The sequence below is a fragment of the Pristis pectinata genome, chromosome 23 (assembly GCF_009764475.1).
Source record: "Pristis pectinata isolate sPriPec2 chromosome 23, sPriPec2.1.pri, whole genome shotgun sequence".
NCBI classification, from domain to species: Eukaryota; Metazoa; Chordata; class Chondrichthyes; order Rhinopristiformes; family Pristidae; genus Pristis; species Pristis pectinata.
In genome coordinates, this window is record NC_067427.1 from 11,846,782 (window position 1) to 11,860,857 (window position 14,076).

The following is a 14,076-nucleotide window of genomic DNA, read 5'->3' on the forward strand; positions in this document are numbered from 1 at the left end:
TTCTGTAGCTGTGAAAGTACTAACAATTACTTTGAAAGAAATCAACATATTTGAAGAAAGAGCTGTTTGTATGCTGGTGAATTATTTACAGTTACAAAGTTGTCACGCAGATCCAAGATATCTTCCTTCCTGTTTTAGTTTTCTTCACCTTTCCTAAGGCAATTTTTCCTTCCATTTCTGCAGCTGTGCATGTGCTGAGGCTTTTCCAGATGCTTGTTTCTGTTTTAATCAAGATATTTGTTCTATTCTTAAAATTGCATTGGAACATTTTTAGGTGTGCACCTGAGATGAAGGGGTTTGTTAAGTTAGTAAATATAGTTTAAGTTTAAAAATAGTTGGTATCACAGAATGCAATAATATTTTTTTAAGAAGATATTGTAGGCAGACTTTGGTCAGTATGAAGGTAGATATAATGTGGTCCTCCGATTCATCAGCATAGTTGGTATAAGCTGCAAGTGACTATCATGCTTCCATAGACGCTTATATGAGGAAAGGCATTAATTTCATGGCAGCTTGAGACAGTTGACTCTCAAGTAAACCTCAAAAGGAGTGAAACCGCCTACTGGTGAAAAGTTCAGGAGTCGTGGTTCCATAGGAATTATTTGTATTTTTTAAAAAAATCTGTCTACCCATTATTGTCAACTGCTGAGAAAACTTAACTGACAAATTCCTTAATGAGGTCCTTAAATAAGCTTTTAATTTAAACATAAAAGGGTTTTTTCTTTCTTTTTCAATCTTTTTATTAGTTTTCAAATTAATACAGATTAATATATAGCATCAATGTTTGTACATGTAATACAAAGAGATCTGGATAACAATCATGGCATAGATAATCATAAAGAACAGTAAGATATAAAAAAATCTGTAGATCCAACAATCTCTTAGTAAATGAATATAATATAAAAGAAAGGAAAGAAAAAGATTTATTATATAAATTAAAAAGAGGGGGGAAAAACCCAAATCAATAAGAAAAATTATAAACAATATAAACTAAACTAAACAGAAAAATTTCAAAAACAAAAAAAAAAGACTGGACTAAAATTTCTCAGTAGAAACAGAGCAATATTATGTTGTCAATTCCATTCCTCTAAGTTGGAAAGTTATTGAAAGGGGATCTACATGTGAAAATATTGAATAAATGGACTCCAAATATCTTCAAGTTTAAGCGAAGGATCGACAGTACCACTCCTAATTTTTTCCAAGTTTAAACATGATATAGTTTGAGACAACCATTGAAAAGTAGTAGGGGGTATTGGATCCTTCCATTTAAACAAAATGGATCATTTGGCCATTAATGTAACAAAAGCAATCATACGGTTAGCGGAAGTAGATAAATGGCCAGACTCTATCCTTGGTAATCCAAAAATTGCAGTGATAGGGTGAGGTTGTAAATCAATCTTCAATATGTTTGAAATAATGTTGAAAATGTCTTTCTAATATTTTTCCAAAAGAGGACAGGACCAAAACATATGCGTCAAAGAAGCCACATTCGATTTACATCTATCACATATAGGATTTATATGGTTATAAAAACGAACTAGCTTATCTTTGGACATGTGGGTCCTGTGAACTACCTTAAAATGTATCAACGAGTGCCTGGCGCACATTGAAGATGTATTAACTAAATGAAGAATTTTCTTCCAAGTTTCTGTAGGTATAAATGTCTGGAGTTCGTTTTTCCATTCATTCTTAATTTTGTCCAGTGATTCTGAACGTATTTTCATAATTAAATCATAGATTATTGCTATCAAGCCCTTCTGATAAGGATCAAGACCTAAAATTTTTTCCGTAGTTTCAGTTTTGTAAGGGGTCGGAAAAGAGGGTATAGTAGCTTTTAAAAAATTTCTGATCTACAAATATCGAAAAAAGTGTGATCTAGGCAAATTGTATTTGTTAGACAATTGTTCAAAAGATGAAAAACAGTTATCAATGAATAGATCACGAAAACATACTATTCCCTTCCTTTTCCATATGGAAGAAGCTGAGTCAACTCTGGATGGATGAAAGAAAAAATTAGATTGGATGGGACTTGACAAGTTAAATTTATTCAATCCAAAAAATTTACGAAATTGAAACCATATTTGTATTGTATGTTTAACAATTGGGTTAATCATATGTTTACTTAATTTGGTAAGTGCAAAAGGGAGTGAAGCTCCTAAAATAGAAACTAATGAAAATTCAAGTATTGATTGGTGTTCAAGGTGTACCCATTTGGGGCATTGAATTACATCTAAATCTTGTATCCAAAAAATTAAATATCTGATATTAGTTGCCCAATAATATAATCTAAAGTTAGGCAAGGCCATACCACCATCCTTTTTTAGTTTTTGTAAATATTTCTTACTTAACCTCAGGTTTTTATTCTGCCAAATATATGAAAGAATTTTAGAATCAATAGTGTCAAAAAAAGATTTCGGGACAAAAGTTGGAATTGCTTGAAATAAATATAAAAACTTTGGTAAGATATTCATCTTAATCACATTAATTCAGCCTACCAATGATAAAGACAGTGGAGACCACTTAGTAAATAATTGTTTAACATGGTCAATTAAAGGCAATAGATTAGCTTTAAATAAGCCCTTGTGTTTCTTGGTAATTTTAACACCTAAATACATAAAATAGTCAGTTACCAATCTAAAAGGCAATTGCCTATAAATTGGGGTTTGCATATTCAATGGAAAAAGTTTGCTCTTATTAAGATTTAATCTATAGCCAGAAAAAACACCAAACTGATCTAGTAGTGATTGTACTGTGGGAGATAGATACGTTTCGATTAGAAGTATAAAGTAACAGGTCATCTGTGTAGAGAGATATCTTATGAATCTTCTGTCCGCGAGTAATGCCACATACAATTGAATAGTCCCGGAGTGCAATAGCCAAGGGTTCTAAACCAATATCAAATAATAAAGGGCTTAACAGGCAACCCTGTTAGGAAAAAGCCTAAACAAAGGAGATCTTTGATTATTAGTAAGTATTGAAGCCATAGGTGTATAATAAATCATTTTAATCGCAGATATAAATTTAGGGCTAAAATTAAATTTTTGAAGTGTAGTGAATAGATATTCCCATTCGACTCTCAAGTGCCTTTTCAGCATCTAGTGAGACAACACATTCTGGAATTTGGGATGAAGGGGTATATATAATATTCATTAATCTCCTAATATTAAAATGTAAATAACGATTCCGAATAAATCCTGTCTGGTCTTCAGAGATAATTTGTGGGAGAACCTTTTCCAGTCTAAAGGCCAATATTTTGGAAAATATTTTTGGATCTACATTTAATAAAGAAATAGGTCTATAAGATGCACAATCAGTGGGATCTTTATCCTTTTTAAGAATTAAGGAGATAGTTGCTTCATAGAAAGATTGTGGTAGTTTACCCACTGATAGGACATCTTTAAAAATTTTGGCTAACCAGGGAACAAGAATATCAGAAAAGGATTTAAAAAATTCAGTTGTATATCCATCAGGGTCGGGTGCTTTACCCGAGTTCATTGAAAATATTACTTTCTTTATTTCTTCCTCCGAAATGGCAGCATCTAATGTAGAACATTCATTTAAACATAGTTGGGGAATCTTCAGATCTCTTAAAAATTCATACATTAATGTAGGATCCTCAGGGGATTCTGATTGGTATAAAGAAGAATAAAATTCTTAAAAGGATTTGTTGATTTGAACATGATCTATCGTGTAGGTACCATCTGGTTTACGAATTTTATTAATCTGACGTTTAGATAAAGTAGCTTTCAATTGGTTGGCCAATAATTTACCGGATTTGTCACCATGTATATAAAATTGACTTTTGTTTTTAAGTAGTAGATTTTCAATTGAAGATGTTAATAATAAACTATGTTGTAATCGGAGTTCTGTTCTCTTTTTAAAAAGCTCCAGATTCGGAGTATCAGAATATTTTTTATCACATAAAGGGGTTTTAATGTCACGATGGCTTTAATAGTGTATCAAAGCCAGAATGGATGAATTCTAACCCAGTGCTAAATGGACATGTTTTGTATGGGTTTTATGTCAGAAGAACAAGTGAATTGCAATCCAATTTCATAGAATCAGATTTTTGGTTTGAAAAGAAATGTCCAACCACCCTGATTGCCCTGCTCATTTTTCTTAGTCACGTAATTCCTTCCATCCCACCCCATCTCATCCCTATCATTGTTGAATCCCAGAGTTGGTAGAATCATGAGAACTTAATAAATAGAAGCAGGAGGAAGCAATTTGGCCCCTTCCATGCTCTGCTAGTCAATAAAATCATGGCTCACCTTTTACCTGAGCATTCCTTTACTAAATCCGCATTCCTTGATATCCAAATATCTGTCAGTTGTTATCTTGATGAATGTAACTGTCTTGGGCTGAAAATTCTAAAAAAAACAATAACTGCCCACTGAATAAAGAAATTTCTTCCTACCAAGGTTAAACCTGGTGGGTGGGAAAGCATTTAAAATTAATAATCATAGACAGAAGTAATTGGTAGTTAGGAAAAATATGAGCTCATAAATGAAAATCAGTAGTTTATGATAAAAGAAAATTCATGCTTGAATAACTTGATTAAGTTATTTGATGAAGTTCATAGGATCTATAAAAGGCATTTGTTTGCTGAGGTAACAACTGATTTTAATAAAATGATAACGTGGAGTTTAAAAAACAATGGCAGAATGGCATACAAAACTGGCTGAGGAACAAAAGCGAAGAGTAGTGCTAAATAATGATTTTCATTCTGAAGAGTTTATAGTAGTGTTTCCAATTTAATTTAGGACCACTTTTTAATATACGGTAATGAGCTGGATTGGATATTTATGGCATAATTTCAAAATTTATAGATAATACAAAATTCAAGTGGTAAATAATGGGGGTGGGGGGTGGGGAGATAGACTAGTGAAATGTGTGGTGGATGAAATTTTAATGTTGATACATGTGAGATGTATACATTTTGGCAGTAAGTATGAGGGAAAGGAACAGAGTAAATGATACACCTTCAGACTTTGTAGGAATACAGATGGCAGGGAAGGGGACTTTGCCAATATATAAATCTTTGAACATTGGAGAAATTGAGTAGCCAATTATTTTTTTAAAATGTGTACCTTGGTTTTATAAAGACATTAGTAATAAAGTAGTTGTGCTAAACTTTTATAAACACTAGTTCAACCTTTCAGTTTAGGTAATGTGTTTTATAAAGGAATGGGATGTTTTGCAAAATGATTAAACATAATTGCATGTTTTAGTTGATGTTCTTAACTGGAAAACAGATTCCAGTCGTCCAAGCAGCATATGGTTACAGCAGTAGTCATATCCCATGTAACTTAATTTTAAAATATTTCCCTGGTCTACAGTTCTGTAATGATTTTTAGAATTAGTAATTGACTTTCATTTACAAACAATTAAAATGATGAATACAGAAAACTAATAATACTTAGACTTCCAAGGTATTATTAGAAGAAATATGTAAATAATTTATTAATTCATTTTTATTTTCTAGTTTGTCCTGAATCCCAAAGCCCCAGTCCAGGTGAGTTCTTTGCTTTTGACTTGAAAAGTTTCTCGTAGCAAATGGTTGATTAGTCTGTTAAAGGAAAATTAATATATTTTACAGGGCTGGAAAACAGCATTTCAGAAAATGAAGATTTCTAAAATATGATACTTGCTATTTAAGTGACTATTATACATTAACTGGACCAATATTTCATGCAGGATATTTTCTTTATGAAATATATTCATGCCAGATTTTTTTTGTCTTTGGGTACCTATTTAAAATGGCAACTGCCTATTTATTTACAATCTCTATCTGCATCTAACAATAATATAACACTTTTGCATCTGGAACATATTTCTCAGAGCATTTTGCAGCTGTACAGATAGAAGCAGTGAATGGCCTATATCCTGGCAGCAGTCATGATTGTCTTTCTGCTGCAGGCCATTGTTGCACCTTTTATTTGAACTAGCTCTGATGGGTTAAATACTGTCTACTGATCCACAGTCTTCACAACATGGCTTACAACTAGAGTCAGAACTCCACATAGTAGCAGAATGCATCCAATTTGGTCATGAATATCCTCCCCACCGATACTCACTTTGGGTTCCATCAGACCTCATGAGCTCCAAACCTCATGAGAGCCTTGGACCAAAAGTGACTACCCTAAGTATTAGGGCAGCATTTGAGAATGTCTGACTTCAAGAACCCAGAATAAGGGTGAAGTTGATGGGATCTGAGGATGGGAGGCTTCCCATTGCTAGAATTGTGCCAAGCACAAAAGTAAGATGATTGTGGATGCTGAAGGCCAGTGTATCGCTGCAGGATTTGTTCAGGCAATGTCTTTGCCACAACCATTTTCAGCTATTTCATCAGTGACTTTACATCTATAATATTGTCAATGATATCAGCATTCAGCTCCATTTTCTATTCCTTAGACAAGGAAGGAATTCACCACATACAACCCTTTCATCTTAGTCTGCTATGTTTAGCTCTGAGCTGATAGCTGCAAGAGTAAAATTCAATAGTGGTGTCTCTTCCTCTCTTTCTTCTCTACACACAACATAATCCTCATTACTTTTTCATGCAAGATGGCCAAGAAGTGGAACTAGTTAGAGGAAGATAATAAGATGTAAGGTCTGTATTATCTGTCACTTGCAAGTCAAGACATTTTATTTAGGATATGGGAGAAGTGAGAAGCAAAAGAGGAGATGCAGATTCTTGAAACTGATCAAAGCATTGGGGCCAATGTCCTCAGTAATGCTCCTACCCATGATGATCAGGATTGTTGTTCCTCTACACATGGCAGCTTCTTGGTGCTGACTTGTATAATGTATTATATTTCTGCAAGAGTCATGTATGTCGGTGATACATCTATCATGAGTGAATTGTATCTGAAAGTTGTGAATCTTTGGCTTAAAAAACTGTATTGGGTTGATTTATGGCTTATGAATTGAAATACTGCATACTGCAAGGGATGCCAATGACCGACAGCAAATATAGTACCTTTATTCAAGAGGGCAGAGGAGATAAGCTGGTAATTACAGGCCAGTGAGTTTAACATCAGTGGTAGGGAAGGTATTGGGGGAAAAAAGTCTTGAGAAACAGGATTAATCTAAGAAAGTCAGCATGACTGTTGGGGGTGGGGGAGGGATGTGGCAGGTATCCTGTCTGACTAATTTGATTTTTTTTATTTTGAAGATGCAACAAATTATGAGGGCATTCTGGTTGATGTTGTCCACATGGACTTCAGTTGGGTCTTTGACATGAGAGAATGGTCCAAAAGATTAGAGCCCATGGGATCCAGGGCAAGTTGGCAAATTGGATCCAAAATAAGCTTTGTAATAGGAGATGAGGTGATGGTGAAGGGTTGTTTTTGTGATTGGAAGCTTGTAATCAGTGGTGTACCCACAGGTACCAGTGCTGGGCCACATACTTTTGTTTTATATATAAACTAATGTGGATGGTAATGCAAGTGGTATGAATAACAAGTTCATGGATGACACAAATTGTCTTGTGATGTTGATAGTGAGAGTAATCCCTCCCCCACCCCCCAACAGTCATGCTGACTTTCTTAAATTAATCCTGTTTCTCAAGACTTTTTTCCCCCAATACCTTCCCTACCACTGATGTTAACCTCACTGGCCTGTGATAGTGGGAGTACAGATGGCTAAGGTGGTTAAGAAGCCATATGGGAAACTTGTATTCCATGCCACAGCTAATGAAAGTAAGAACAGGGAGATTATGGCACAACTACTTAAAACGTGGTTATTTACAGCTTGTGTGCTATGTTCCAGCCACTACAATATTGGAAGGGCATGATTGCATGGGAGTACAGAGGAGATTCTCTAGGATGTTGCCTGGGATGGAATGTTTCAGTTATAGGAAAGACTGGATTGGTTGGGTTTGTTTTCCTTGGAGTGGAGAAGGCTGAGGAGGGGCTTGATTGAGGTGTACAAAATTATGAGGAGCATGGATTGATTAGAAACTTTATTCCCCAAAGCAGAGACATCTAAAATCAGAGCATATGGGTTTAAGGCAAGGGGTAGTTAGCTTTGAGGGGATCTGAAGAATTTTCTTTGCAGAAGTACAGGGCATACTGATTGACTTCTCACTCAGCTCCTGGACTTGCCATGTAAATCCAAGGCATTCCTTAAGTTACAAAAGCAAGGAACTGGTTACACTTTGCACTTGGCACCTTAGTTTTATATCAGCTGGTGTAAATACCTCACCCGAATCATTTGAATGGAAACAATGACTTCATTAAAAAGCTGTTTATTTTAATTTAATTGACTTACGCAAGTTAATTGTTAAGTGAATTTAATTAACATTAATTTTCAAAATTATTTGCCCTTGATTCAAATTGTTTCCAAATGTCCCTGATCATCAGCAACTTCTGGAAACTGAAAGGGGCAACTGATAGCACAAGTTGGCATGAGACCAACAGGATGGTCACAGGCAGGGCCTTGCTTAATGCCACCTGCAGATTAGTTGCTGTGCAATGTTCCATTCAGTTGTACATTGCTGCACTACCAATCCTTCTTGGAAAAGTTCATTTAGGAAAACAACTGACCACAAGTCCATCAGGCAGTGGTCAGCACAGAACGTCCTGCAGGCCTTGTGGGAGAACACGATGATTTCCTGAGCAGACTCTCAAGACCACTTGGTAAAATACCTCATCACCAGAACTCTCCAACAAGCATCAAAACTTTACTTGGCTGGCAGTGTGAGGGGCCTGCCTCATCAGATCCTTCCTGCACCTGCAATGCATACTGCCCTTGAGATAGCTGCAGTGAGGATGAAGTGATCATCCACCTCTTTGTGGACTGTGGATTTGTAGGCCTGGAAATGATGCAGGGGTCCTTACTGAGTTTTGTCCCAAGCTGCAGTGTAACAGAGGACTCTCAAATCTACAAGCTGTTCCCAGGAACACATACCAAGACAAACATAAGTGCTGCTGGAAGATCATCAACTCGGTGTAAGAAGCAATTTGGTCTGCCCAAAACTTGTTGGTCTTCCAGGACTACTGCCACCTGGCACATTGTAAGCTGCAGGATTGCGTGCAAGGGGGTGAATTGAACTTGCTGCAGCCAACGCAGGGGCTTTGTGCGGAAAGGCTGCGGTCTCAGGACATGTGGCTACAGGCAAACATTGAGGGACTAAGCCTTGTATAAAAGTGTATTGCCTAAAAGAGACCATGAGTGGCAAAGGGGTCTCATACATAGAATGTGCTAACACTATAAATTTATAGATCTGTTAATTCTATGAATATCTTGACTAGATAACACTATGAATGTAATGAAAGCTATGCAATGTTTGTATTTCTTGTATACATTTTTTATGAATAAAGTTTACTTTTGAAATAACGAAGGTTGCTGCATGCAGCCTGCTTTGCCTCACGGAACAACTGATGCAGTGACACCGTCAGGACCTTATGTGGTGTATGGTCAAAAAAGCTTGGTGCAGCTGCAGGTCCATTGCAGTGGGTGGGTATTGTGAGGCATGGGCTTGGGTCGACCATAACCTCGCCCGTTATATTTTAGCAGTCTTTGGTATATATTTTTTTGTTTAATGGTTTAAATATTGTAAATTTTTATTTTTTTTTCTTTTCTGTGTTATAGATACCCTTAATAACCAGGGACTGGAGATGTCAGCTGTATTAGGAATTGTATTTGGTGCCTTTATCATTGGAGCATTGCTAATTGCAGCTCTATGGTTTTTGTATTCACACACTGGTGAGTAGTAATTTCATATTATTCTCTCCGTACTTTTAAGGATACCTTTATTTTGACATTTTACCTGTACAGTACTTTTCAATATTAGTTTTCAGCATTCTCTTTGAGTTCCAGATAATACTATAACTTCATGCCTAGCCACCTGGGAGATGGATCATTTTGTCAATTCAACAGTTGCCCTATGGGTTGTTTCTATGAAAGAGATCCTTTTCACTTTAAATACAACTTTTGTTTGCTTCATTCTCAACTCAAAGAATGATACGTAACAAAATCAGAAAATACTGGAAAAATTCAGGTCATGTAGCATCTTTAGAGAGAAATAGTGTTAACATTTCAGGTTGGTGACTTTTCATCAGAATGGCATGATATAGTCCAAAGCTTGATTCTTTAGACTCGGATGTTGAATTAAGATGGAAAAAGGATGGGAGGAGTTACCTCTGCTTCAAGTGGCCATTGATGAAGTAAAATTAAAAACCAGAAAATGTTGTGTTGTGCAAAATCAATAATCATTTATGGAGAGAAAAGCATTGCTGGTTCTGATGCAGGTTCTTCATCGGGGTATGATTAATAGTTGATAGTGCATGAACTATGAAGTTTAGTGTAATTATGATACAGTAATATATTCAGGGGCTAACTTGGGTAAATTGATGCACTTCAGTTAGATTGTAAATAAAGATTGGTATCAGAGAAATTGAAGATCTTCAAGATGGGTACAAACATTAAGGAAAAGAGGGCATTCAAATCCACAATTCTCTTGATGGCTGAAGAAATTGCAATTAAAAGACAGCTCAAGTTAAATATCAGATTTATAATACAGTAGAAAACTGAGAATATGGAAATTGCAGAGGAACTTTAATAGTAGTACACTGGGCAGAGAATGCATGAGAAAGAATTGGCAAATAATAAGTGTAGACAGTTCTTTACAGGTATTTTAAAGCCAGAATTTTGCTGGCATACCATATTTGTCTTTTCTGGTTTCCCTGCTAAGTGTCAATGCAATCCTCAATGGCAAGGCCCCTGCAAAGCAGCAAGCATGGATAAATGGTGTCATGTGGGTGGGGGGAGAGACAGAGAGGAAATAAACCCTAGGTATAAAATAGCTTAAAATAAATGACATTTGTCTATGTCCATCTCCTGGCTTAGCCAGGTCAAATCTGTCTAAAACTTTGACACTCAAACATACAATGTTTTCAAAATCAAGCAAAGTTTATTAGTCTTTAGGAAGCTGACAACTGAACAACATAGAACCATTTAAAATATTTAACAGAACTTAATTAATTAAAAAAAATAAATTACTTAATCTTGGCTCTCTCTCAGCCATTCTTTGCTATTCTTATATAGGAATCCCTAACTCACTGGCAATATTTTGTCCCAGTACAAGACCATTAATAGTAAACAGACAAAGGAAGGGTGGGGTTTATTTGTCGCTAAAATATAAATCTTGCAAAGCAGAGGACAAGTCTGTGATTTTAAACTACTGCTTTGCTTCCATGTTCAGAAAAGCATTGGCTGCTACCAATGTCAAAGTGAATGATGAAGGAGTAGAGAAATTGGGTAGTTTAAAAATAAATGGGTACTTACAACATTAACAAGAGTGAAAACAGTGGAGCATCAAGCTGCAATCATTTAATCCAACCAAAAAATAGATATTGGAAATTCACCAACTGATGTAAGCTAGCTCTGAATATTTAAACTTAAATTGAATCGAAGTTTTAAAATTAAACTACATATTTATTGTGTGCTAGTGGTGGGACATTACTACTACACCAAACTTCAGTAAGCAACTTAGTCTGAATTAGAATCTGAAATCTTCCTCTGGACACTTAAATACATAGCTAAATTAATACTGATGACAGCATTTTTGGAAATGAATAAAAGAAATAGTAATATATACATGACCTAATAGTTCTGGTAAAGAATGACTAATTTAGATATGTTTTTGCTTTGTAGGTTCTTCTGAAAAGAAACAGGCTATTCCAACCAATCCACCTGCATCTGAGAATAGCAGCACCAACCACAGTATTGGTAGCACCCAAAGTACCCCATGTTCCACCAGCAGTGTTGCATAGCTATCATCAAGACTTCCAACACTGGTGAAAATGTACTGTTACATGCCAACCATCATTTTATCAACATTTCAGCAGCTATTTTTTAAAAAAAAAAGTAGGAGCTGTTACAATTTACTTTTAAGAAAGTACCGTTGGTGGTATTACATTGCATCATCAACTTGGATTGAAGTGCTACCTACTAATGATTGCCTGGGATCTAGAGAATAATGATATCATATAGTGACTACAATGAAGTAATTATTCACAATTGATTCGGGTGATGTTTTAAACCACAAGGGTAAATGATTTAATTCTGTTGCCTGAACTCAAAACTAGAATAATACATAAAAATTCAGGTAATTATTGTTAGTGCATTTAAATAAAATTTAAACAATTTAAAATGGGGATTTAACACATTTTTGGCTCCATATTTCATGCCAGAGAGTATGTTAATGGTGATGCCAATTAGAGGAGATTTGTTTTTCCATTAATGGGCAATAATATTCACTTATATAGGCTTACAATTTTAATCTAATCCCTTTAAAAATTCAGCAAAGCACAATTTTAAATCCTGCTGAAAGAACTTTTCCTGCTACATGCTTTGATTATGTTAAAGATGCTAATCAAGTTGTTTTTGACAGACTCTGACCAGGTTGAAATTGACATCCATTAACACCCCCATACTGGTATAGGAAAAATTGGAAAAGATGCACACCATGAAATGCAAAATGCAACATATGGTGTGATTTTTTTTGTGCATTTTTTGCAGCCTATTCTCTGATTGGGCAGCCGTCTTAGAGTCTTAAATTATTTTAAAATAACTAATTTTTAAAAAGGTTTGGCCTCTTGATAATGTTAAAACTATGTTAAGAAACTATGCAAGTTATATATATTGGATATCATTGAATTATAATTTTATTTCTACAGAAAATGGGAATTACAATAACATTAGTTTTCAAGAGGCTCAATCTTACCACCTTATCACTAGAAAGCATCCAACCGTTTAACAGATCACAACTGATTAAAATTTTCTGGCTATGTATCATATTATCTAAAGTTTAAAAAAAAATCAGGGGCATTGATAATTTGCTGTGTAGAACACAGATTTTTTGAGGAACAAACAGAAATGGAAATTAAATCTTCCATGACCAATAAAACCCAACCTGTAGGATGACAGGTTGAGGCAGAAATTTTATAAATGTCCTGTTATAATAGTTAATCCTGGGGAATAGCACTTAATTCCATTAATGGGGATAGAAAGAGCACCTGACCATGACAATATGAATTAAGTGAAAGTAGCAAAAAAAAAATGAGGAGATAAGAAAAACATTTTTGAAAATGCAAATCCTAGGTTTTATTTAGTAAATTTCCATTTAAACTTGGCATTCATGGACCACTGGAGAAAGTAATGACCTCATTAAATCAGACATACATTATGTTAAAACCTCTGCTATTTATTGCTAAATAGTTCACTTTAGAATTTTTTTTGTTGCTATGTAAGAAATGTGTTTACCTTTTTCTGCATGTTTTAAATACTAGGTCCATCAGCAGGCCATTTGGCTTCTCAAACTTCCATCAGTGTTTCTTGTACTAACACTATATCCCTTGATTCCCTGAATAACCAAAAATCTATACAGATAAATTTGCGTAATTTTCACTGCATTTCTGAGGAAAAAATGTTATAGTTTACTCTCGTTCAGAAGAGCATGATGTTCAAAAATACTTAAATGTCTCTTCATCATTACAATAAATAGGACATTTAAAATTTCTGGTTAATAAATATTCTGTAGTCAGAGTCTGAAGAACTGACCCCACATCCTTAATTAATTAATGACACCTAGCAGTAACCATTTTTACTTAACTTTCAATAGTAAAAAAACAGAAAATGCTGGAAACACTCAGCAGGTCAGGCCACATCTATGGTACGAGAAGTAGAGTTAATGTTTCAGGTTGAAGACCCTTTGTCAGAACAGGGAAGGAATCAAAAGAAGTTTGGTAAGCTGTAGGGAGGGTGGGAGAGAGGGGAATTCAATACTGAATTCTACAACTTCAGGTAAATTGATTTCTCGCTCTATATATTAGTTGTCCATTGGCTCAGCTTGTTTGTTGTTTTTCCCCGGCAGGAGTTGAGGACATGCCCAGCCTGACCAGTGTTGTCTATGATCTCGCTCTCTAACTGCTCCCATTCAGTCATTGACCAGATAACCTTGTTAACTGCTATTCCCTGAGTTACTCCAGTTTTACCCTTTCAGAGATCTCCCCCACCTTCACCCTCCCCTGCAGCTTAACAAGCTTCTTTTAACTCCTAGTTCTGATG

At 35.2% G+C, this 14,076-nt stretch overlaps 1 protein-coding gene across 3 annotated transcripts in view; it reads left to right on the top strand.

Moving 5' to 3' along the window:
• The window catches only part of LOC127582168 (transforming growth factor beta receptor type 3-like), a 98,714-nt gene extending 85,511 nt beyond the window's left edge, over positions 1-13,203 (top strand). For all 3 annotated transcript variants that reach the window (XM_052037234.1, XM_052037233.1, XM_052037235.1), the window contains exons 15-17: positions 5,486-5,515; positions 9,598-9,711; positions 11,662-13,203. In XM_052037234.1, coding sequence (XP_051893194.1) covers positions 5,486-5,515; positions 9,598-9,711; positions 11,662-11,780 — 263 coding nt within the window. In that variant the 3' untranslated portion in view covers positions 11,781-13,203. The remainder of the gene's footprint in view (positions 1-5,485; positions 5,516-9,597; positions 9,712-11,661) is intronic.
• The last annotated feature ends 873 nt before the right edge of the window (positions 13,204-14,076 follow it).